At 41.9% G+C, this 9,870-nt stretch overlaps 1 protein-coding gene across 2 annotated transcripts in view; it reads left to right on the plus strand.

Moving 5' to 3' along the window:
• Positions 1–7,487, plus strand: part of RARS2 (arginyl-tRNA synthetase 2, mitochondrial) — an 86,821-nt gene extending 79,334 nt beyond the window's left edge. For both annotated transcript variants that reach the window (XM_019520370.1, XM_019520371.1), the window contains 3 exons: positions 3,130–3,204; positions 3,997–4,060; positions 7,237–7,487. In XM_019520370.1, coding sequence (XP_019375915.1) covers positions 3,130–3,204; positions 3,997–4,060; positions 7,237–7,323 — 226 coding nt within the window. In that variant the 3' untranslated portion in view covers positions 7,324–7,487. The remainder of the gene's footprint in view (positions 1–3,129; positions 3,205–3,996; positions 4,061–7,236) is intronic.
• Positions 7,488–9,870: the final 2,383 nt, after the last annotated feature.

The raw sequence follows: 9,870 nt of genomic DNA on the forward strand, positions 1-9,870 counted from the left end.
GGGGGGATCTTGTGGCCTGTTATAAACTGGTTAGGGGGGATCAGCAGGCACTGGGGGAGTCCCTGTTCCCCCGAGCGCCGCAAGGAGTGACCAGGAACAATGGTCACAAGCTGGTGGAGGGAAGGTTTAAGTTGGACATCAGGAGGCGCTACTTCACGGTCAGGGCGGCTAGAGTCTGGAACCAGCTTCCAAGTGAGGTGGTGCAGGCTCCCACCTGGGGGTTTTTAAGAGGAGGTTGGATGACCACCTTACTGGGGTTGTTTGACCCCAGTGCTCTTCCTGCCATGGCAGGGGGTCGGACTCAGTGATGTGCTCAGGTCCCTTCTGACCCTAGAAACTATGAAACTATTAACATTTTCATAAACCTGAGCAAGCAGTATTATCCCCGTCATGTAGGTTAGGGGATTTCCCAGAGGTGGAAAGAAAGCCCCGGTCTGTCTGTGGTGATTACTGTAACCAACTTGGCACTGTGGAAAGTGCATCTCTTTAGGACAGGGGATTTGTATTAAGTATCCTCCAGCATCTTGATGTCTTTGAACTGCACCAGGAAGACATTTTCTAATTAACCCACAGCTGAATGTTTCAGGGCTCTGCATCTGCCCCACATACCTCCCACCTTGTAACCAGGAGCAGAAGCTTCTTCAAGCTGTTCCACATACCTGTGCCCCCACTAGCTGTCAAAACCTACCCCTGAGGTTTTGGTTGTGGCCTTTGACACCAGAACAAAAACAGTTGGCCTTTGAACTGGTCAGTTCTAGGCATCATTAATCTGGAAAAATGTTTGCAGATCAGTGAATCCCTTGGGCTAGTAGATTTATGGTAGCACTTTACCCCATAAAAGCTGACCTAATTATTCTGCTTGTCACATCCTTTTGTTTGATCGCAGCTTGAGAATTTACTGAAACTTGCACCATCAATCATTTCCTAGTGCTCTTAAAGACCCTGGAATAGAAACCAACTTGTGATGATAACCACTGCACTAACAAACTGACAATTGCTGAAGACTATCTTCTACAGCCGCACAGCCCTGCTGTAGACTAGCAGTTGCCAGTTGCAATGTTGTACCAAAGCCTAGGCAGAGCCATTAATCTGGTGCACGTGAGAATCAATTGTAAACTGATAGAGATGGAGACCATCATTTATATAGGGCCTAGCACAATGGGATCCTAGTTGTGACTTGGGGCCCTTAAATGCTTCAGTAAAACAAAATAATAAGGGTTGGCTTTGTGGTGTGCCTTCAGGGGAGGGTCACATGGAGCATTCCCTTCCCTAAAACTACAGTTCCTGTGGGATTATCAACTCTTGTCCTTACCCTGACTCCACTCCCTAAGTTTTGCTGTAACTGGATAGTGAGAGAGAAGGTTGCCAAGGGTCTCTGCTTCTCAGAGAATACTGTTTGCTGGGGCAGGCTTGGAAATACATCTAAGAATAGAATGGCAATGGATCCCCTTTCATGATTGTGCTTTGGAAGGGACCAGGCCTTGAAGATCAAAACAAAGTGTATCCAGCAGGTGCTAGATAATTCCTGCCAGCCACTGCACAATAGGACTATTACAGTTATCTCTACAAATCTGTACGTTTGAGCTGTGATGTGGCATTTGCCAGACTGTATTTCAGTATTTGGTAAACCCAGCATTTTATGAGACTCCCTTTAACTATTGAAACTTCATAGCCACTTTTATTAACATTATTTACTGGACTGCTTTTTGACAGTCGTTTTCTGCCCACTAGAATCCACAATGAGCATTGGGAGATAACAATCTAAAAGCAAAGCTTGCTCCTAAAGTATTGTCATCTTTGCTTTGGAGCAGCTGTGGTGAGCCTTGAAATCTGCAATATTGAGGAGATTTGTGAAGCAGCACCAACAGAATAAAAGAATGAGATGGAAAAAATGAGTTGGGTATAATATTCAGAGACCAGTTTTAAAATGGTACTTGTGTTTGACATTGGTGCTGATCCCAGCTGTTGTAGTGATTTGTGAGAGCACTGGTGTCAGCATATCTACTTATCCAAGGTCCTGGAGCCTGCCGTTGATGGTCAGCTTCCTTTAGGACAGTGTCTTCTCCAGAAGTGGGTCGCCTGCTTGTTCTTCTATCTCAGTAGGTCAGGTGCTGGATGAGGGCACCACTGAGGGTCCTGCTTCACTGCCTTTTATTCCTTTCTGGCAGACTTGTGTGATCCCCCAGTATCATTTTGGCTGCCCAATCCAGAGGTCGCTGTCCCACATGAGTCTTGAGTAGTGCCTGACAGCTATTAGTCACGGGGGTCTTGCCTGGCCAGTAGTGCAGTTTTGGGGGTCAGTTTGTAATTTTCATTAATTAATAATGGTATTGTTAAGGGTTGCAGGAATAGTCAATCAGGTGGGTGCTCAGTCCCAGGAATCAGTTCCTTGGGCTGATTAGCCTAAAATGGCTTGTAGAGTAGAATTTTGTCATGGTAAGTTCCTCTGGCTAGGCTATGGTCATTTAATACACTCATACTGATCGTCATACACTCGCATTCACTCAAGGGGGACCGGCCCAATATAGCAGATTTTATCACTTTACAAATACAACTTCAATGCAGTTTTTAATAATGGTTCAGGGTGTAACTTCATTCTACAAGGAGTACATTCCTTAAGGGTCTAGAAGTATAAAATGTAAAATACAAAATGTCATGGTAAAGAGGAGACAGATGAAATATAAAAATGCACTCTGAGAAATATATAAAAATGCAATGTGAGGTAGTGAGGATCAAAGCCTACTGGGGAGTGAGTGAGTTTAGGTTAGCACAGGATATATTTACAGTCTTTGAAGTGGATATTTTAGTTCCTTTGCTTTCTTTAGTGACACTGAGCTTACTAGATATGTAGATGTAGTTCCTAGGTTTCTCCTACAGAAAGCCACTTCAGCTTTCTGGCTTGCTCTGAGACTTGCCACACCTATACAATGAGTGCGCTAGGTCTCTGCCAATACTTAGAAGGAAAAAGAAATGCACAAAATGGGGGGAGGGAGATGCAGGCAAGAAGGGGCTTCTGTTATATCGATGTCCAGAAAGTAAATGTACAAAGGGGGCTTTCTCCTACACTGTCATCTATTTCCTTGTAGTTGCAGGCTGCTCCCTGAACTGTCCTCTACTTCTTCCCTTCAGGTATGATGAGGTTCTGTACAAATCCTCTGAAGATCTTCAGCCCAAGCACATTGTCAGCTACCTCCTAACACTCAGGTGAGGACAGATACTATTGCCAAGAAGCTTTGATTCTTAATTGCACTAGGATCAAACCCCAGGAATGCCTTCTCATCAACACAGGCACAGCCTGGATTTGCAAGCTTCTGAGTTTTCTGTCCCAGCGCTGTGTTTTGTGTCTGGCACTAACCCTCTGCCTGCTGTGCTGCACCCCTTCTGCCAGCAGGAAGGACAGCACGTGGATCTGAATGTTTTAGGTCTTCTGGGCTTGAGAGGGAAAAAATAGCACTCGGGCTGGTGTAATTCAGTAAAACAATTACAATTGGGTTTGTTAACAAAGTGACAGTGAGGCTCCCTCCCCCAAATATTACAGTTCCCCAGACCCAGTAACCCTTGGTCTCTAGGATAGTCCTACAGTCAGTGATAAGTGGACCAAGTCACTTCTTCCTTCTAGAAGCAGGTATGAGCTGTTGAACACATCATCCAGCCCTAACTAGCCCCTGAAGCCCTTTTAGAAAGTGATCCAAGTCTGTAGGGTGGGGTGGATGGTCTGTACCATTAGTGGAACTGAAATGTGATATTTGATCTGCAGATTTTTTAATTTTGTCTAGAAATAAGTCTGTAAAGACCTACCCTTTCTAATGCCACATCACAGAGACCAGGAACCCTCCCTCAGTGAAGCTAAAAAAAAAAAGGTTAGGTTGTGCAATGAGGTAACAGCCACTCCACACAGCAGTCAGTAACTCTTCAACCTTGGCACTTCCATGCCCAGATTCCAATAGCTTCTGTAGCCCACATAACTGGTCTTTTCAACTGCTCTTTCTTTTTCAGCCATCTTGCAGGTGCAGCACATGAAACTCTCCATGTGAAAGGCAGTGCTCCTGAAGTAGCACAGGTACTAACACTGATCGCATAACTATAATTCAGTGCACCCTTGGAGAAAAAAAAACTCGTGAGTTCTAATTCAGACAAATACCTGGTTAGGAAAACACATCTGTGGGCTCAAATAACTCAAAACCAAGAGGTTCTGGCTACATGAAGCACCCACTCAGGGACAAGGTTAAGCTTGGTTCTAATCAGCATAACATAGTTTTGGATAAAGAAGCTGGTGGTAATTGGTGCAACCTCACCTTTAATTGAGGGGGCTACCTCTGGATCTCTTCAACAACACCCTGAACAGCTGGTAGAGGACTGTGGGGTTAGGCTGTCCTACTAATATGGAAGCTGGAAGTTCAAGACCAGAACAGTGCAGGCTGTCCCCTCACTGCATCTCCTTGCTGAACCACTAGAGCTTTTTAGCAACTATTCCTGAGAGTGCTATCCTCTGACAGTTTCCTTCAATCTTACACAAGAGGAGAGAGGGCTGTGCGAAATTTTGCGGGGTGTTTCATTTTGATGCTGTTTCAACTTGTTTCAAGCTCGAAACAGCAAAAACAAAACAAAAGGCTTTGAAACAGTTTCAAAATGAAAGGAGGGCACTTGAAACATTTCTAGTTTGGAAGCTGGGCTTGCTTGCAGGGAAACAGAAAGTAAGGAGGGGGAGGGGGAAGCGGGGGGAAGGACTGCTCTGATATTGACTGTGTAGCTGGCCAGTGACTGTGATCCTTCCCTGAGGTCCCCTCCAATCCCAGTGCTCTGGGGGAGGGACAGAAATACATCCACACCTCAACACACGCACACAGTCACACGTCATGAGTTTTGCTTGTCATCAACTTGAGGTCCAATTTCCCAGAAACCCGTGCACCTATCTCCTTGAGAGCTGGCAGGCTTCATGGCCTCAGCAGGGGCTACCGTACCTGCTGTTTTCACCCCACTGCGCTTTAACACACACACACGCAGTCATATGACACAAGTTTTGCTCTGAACAGTTTCAGGTGCGGTTTCTCAGAAACCCCTGCACCTATCTCCTTGAAACTTGACAGGCTTTGTGGCCTCAGCAGGGGCTGCCCTCCCTGCTGTTTTCATTAAAACCAGACAAAGTTATAGGCAGTTTCATTCTTCCCCATTATAACCTATGAGGAAAATGTCAAAACAGCATCGAAACAGTTTTGACAAAACGAAATGCAACAGTACTTTGAAACTCAAAACGAGACACTGTCCTGCAGAAACTGCAAAACGGAAGTTGAAACAAAATGGTGCTGTTTTGCACAGCCCTAACTAAATCTCTTCTCTCTTCCCAGCTACATATTCCAGGTTATCTATATTGCCATTCTGTCAGGAACATTTAAGCTGACAATTGCTGCTATGTGCCATTCCTAGCAAGTGCAAATTAAAAGGCTATATAAGTGTTTTAGGGAAATGTCCGACTTCTTCGCTGTTCACAGTAAACAGCACTCTGATCATATACCACCTCCTTATTTTATGACTGATTTGAAAAGTAATTATCTAGCTGCCTTTGGTAGCTTCAGTATCAGTCTCTGCTATATTCAGTTGTGGAATAACAGCAGCAAAACTATAAGTGCACCATAGACTTGGGGCATAAAAGTCATAGCTTTAAGCTCTTAGTAAGTGACTTTTTGATGGATAAAGAAGTCAGCTTCCTGTAATCCTCACAAGTGATAAAAGTGGGTCTCTTCCTCCCCCTTGATGCTTACACACACTTCCTGAAGCTTAATCTCTTCTTGCTCTTTAAAATGACCATTTGTAGAGCAAGTGGGCTTCAGCCCAACAAATATGGTAACAAAGAGATGACCTTTCTGCCTTTGGAAGCTGTTCCTCTTATTCTCGGAAACAAGAGAACAAGTCAAACAATGCAGACTCCAAGTGGAAATCTAACACCATCCTACAGCCATCTCCACAAACTATACAATACAGCAGCTCTTACAAGCCCAGTGAGATTTGATACTGTTCTTCCAAGCCTACCAGGTCAAACCATTTATCGACATGGGAAACTATTCAAATCTTGCCACCCTACAGTAGATTAATTGGTATGTGCAGTCAAACACCCCTTCTGGAGATGTGCTTTTTTTTATCCACATCTATATAGGGTGTGTCTAAGCAGGTTTCAGGTTTTTTTTTAATCAACTTTATCCCTGTCCAGTTCTAGCTCTTGCTGTGCAGTCCAACATGTAACACAGGCCTACTCTGAGGCATGGACAGCATCTGTAGACAACACAGAATTCAGGTCCAATTAATGTTTTAAGAAAATTGAACTCCCAGTCAGTAAGGAACAAGGCATGAAAAGGGAGTAACTGGGAATGTGAGCAAACTCAGCTTGTGGTTTCCATGGATATCTAGGGCTACAGACAGATGCAACTTTTAACCAGTTTTAAAAGGGAGGAGAATTTGCTAGCTGTGAGCACACATCAGCTGTTACTGCTACATGTTCTTATGCACTGATTTTGCTACACACCTATTGCTAATTTTAACTCTGAATCCTGATAAATCTATCTATACCCTGATACAGTTTGGAGAGGCAATTGAGATTTCCTTGAGCTACAACTGTGGATAGGACAGGACATTAATATGTCCATCAAATGCATATTATAGATGTTAAGATCTTAAAATCCATATTAAGGGAGTACAAATATATCAACAGCCTTGAAAGCATTTAGTAAAAAATGAATAATTCACCTGTTTTGCTTGCTACTCTGTTCTTGCAGGCTGTATCATCTCATACAATCACAGCCATCTACTCTGGTCACCCCTTGGATAGGTTTCAACAGCTGAAAAACATTTTTCCTCTGCGGTGTGTGTTGAATGTAACTGCATAACTCCATCCCCTATTCGCTGTCTGGCTTGAGACTGTGAAATGGTCTATACAAAATTTGAAATCAGTATCATTTCACCATTATCACTATTTAATCCCTTAACTGAAGATGAAAGTAGCTCTGGAGCTATTAGTTACCTACCATTTTATACTGTCCATGTTGTATGCATCCCAAACTTCCAACCCTTTCTCAGACATTGTAAAAAGAAAAAAAAAAAGGATGACTTTCTGAAATGGTATCTTCTCTTTAAAACAGGCTGCTCCTAACCATTTCCTGGAAAAGATGATGTTTGGTTGCATTAGTATACACAGCTGATCAGAGGAGATAATGTGACTGACTGATTCATCTCTTTGTTTTGCAGGCGAGACTCTGCCTCTTCCAGGCAGCACGTTTGGTTTTAGCTAATGGAATGAAACTCCTTGGAATCACACCTGTATTAAAGATGTAATAAAAAGGGCCCCTGCAATGTAAATGAAAATTTTCTAGTAATTTTTTTTATAGAAGCAAAACTGTTGTAACAATCATTTGTACCCAATATCTGCACTTTCACCTGTGCATTAATATAGTATTTGCAGCATCTTATGGATAGGACCCTGTTGTCTGCACCACTCACTTGCTCTCTCCCATTAATCATTTTAGTGTTTGAAGTAACCAAGGCTGGTTGATTTGCTTGAGTATAAATTGCTGGTCAGGTATAAATGAAAACAAAGCAACTGAGGTATGTATTTTGTAAGCAAGAGTGCAAGACCATATCTTTGGTAGTGCTAAAGAAGAATTTTTTCCCCTGTGATCTACTGTTTTAAAATTAAAATTTTCTCCATGTAAGAGTTTTCAGTTGCAAATGCATCTCCTTTTCATCATAAGAGCCCCATCATCTTTCTGCCTGTTGTAACCAGTAATTTCCTAGTTGATAATCTATCAAGTTGCATACTGTCTAAGGAATAGCTACGTTATCAGGCAACAGCTGAGAGGCTTTTGATTTGTTTCAATCAGGTTGCCTCACACTAGCGCTGACTCAAATCCTTATGGATATTCAGAAGTGAAGCATCTCACTGAACATTTCCCTTTCACTTACTCTTAACTCATGTTTATAGTCTACAAAAGTAGGTTTAACTTTTGTAATCTAAGTTTGTCTAAACATACTCAAATCTTTCCATGTTCCAAGCCTTTTTGCACTTTGTAGTGATTAAGCTCATCTAAACTTAGTACAATAGCGATGTGTCATAATGATGTGATTCCATTTAAGCAAACTAATGTTGATTATTTTGTTTCTTCTGGATTTCACATTGTTCTTTTTGTCTCCCACTTTCAACTATATGGCTGAGACCAAGTAACCTTTTTACCACCTATTTATCTTTTATATTGAAACTAGTCCTGGGGATAATGAAACAAAAGCAGCAGTTACCACATCACAATTTATTAATGGTACTTATTGAGCACCATGTGCAATGTCATTCTTATGGCACGTAAGAGCCATGAAGATAGTAGATGGAAGGAGAGTACCCAAATCATTGTCCATTGCTATTGTGAATGACTGCAAGTAACAAAAAACCTTGTTTGTCAGACCAGGAAAATAAGCCACTGTGTCCCTGTAGTCTAGTTCTACAGGCAGCCACCACCCCTGCCAAACTCAATCTTAATGCTCTGTTTAAAATGAACTAAGGGATCTAAATTTATGATGAAGGGAGGAATAAAGGAAACAACATTCTTATTTTATGAATCAGAGCCTGATTGATTTTTTTTTTTTTTCCCCACTGAATCAAATGAGTATTGTGAAAAGTAAATCAGATAAGCACCCAGGAATTTAGAAAGGGGAAACAAACTAATATTTACTTTCTTCTTACAAGGAAGTAGTACACCTGATATCCAGTGCACTGAAGTATAGCACTGGCAAGGTGTTTTAAATGATGACCTTTTCCACCATGTAAACAGTATCCAGATCTTTCTTCTTGCTATCAGCGCTCTTAATATGCCCCACTTCAGGTAAATGAATGTCAACTCATAGAGATGCATAAACAGCAGTTGGTTTGCCCATTCTTGCCTCATGGAAAAACTGAATAGTCCCCTTCATCTTGTTTCCTCTGGCAAAAACAAGGCAAAATAGGAAAAAAAAGAAGGAAGGAGTCTGAAGCAAGGAAGAAATTAATCTTCTCCTAAGCTACTATTTCTTTCTTTTCAGCAATCATAAGTCCTAGGGCAGCTTTTGATATTCAGCTATTAACCCCATCTCCCTCTCACGCAGCAGAGAACTCCCACTCTTGGAAGCCTCTGTCAAGCAGAGAAAATTCCCACAGGCAGCAGTAGTGGAGAATGGGGTATGTCTGCCACAACCCATATTCTTGCACCCTGTCATTTCAGGGCTTTAGAGAGCCTGAATAGAGTCAACCACTATCCTCTGGCTCGATTCTTTGTTCTGCCTGTTACCAGTGGCATTATGAACAGAAAAGCCTCCTAAGCTCTCTGGAGTAGTGTAAGGATACACCCAGGTACATTCAGTACTGCTGTTTCCATTTTGTTTGTGTAAGTCTTTCTTCATCTTTTAAAATACAGGAGAAAAATAACTGCAAACGTGCTTTGGAGGGGTAAGTCCTCTTGTAACTCACTCCAGAAATGCACAAATGGCTTATTCTAACAAGCACAAGGGCATCCACTACTGTCAGTGTGGGAAAGTTTACACAACTGTACAAGCACTATGTGTTTTAAAACAAGTCTTGATTTTGGCAGCAACTCCTGCTTTAAAATAAACATTCAAATGTTCAAACTCAAACATTCACATTCGTCTTTTGAATTTAATTCATTACAAAATTCAACCTAAAAAGATGCACCAAAACCAATTTTCTATAAATAAAATTGTACAAAAGTGCATTGTGTCCATTGAGGGGGGTTGAATTTATCTAGGTATCCTAGAGTCCCAGGTTAACAAAAGTAGGGTTCTAACATAAGGCATTTGTTCAAACTACAAAAAAGTTTCACTCACTAAAGCAAACATTAGAAA

The sequence above is a fragment of the Gavialis gangeticus genome, unplaced genomic scaffold (genome assembly GCF_001723915.1).
Source record: "Gavialis gangeticus isolate Ggan-Ray unplaced genomic scaffold, GavGan_comp1, whole genome shotgun sequence".
NCBI classification, from domain to species: domain Eukaryota; kingdom Metazoa; phylum Chordata; order Crocodylia; family Gavialidae; genus Gavialis; species Gavialis gangeticus.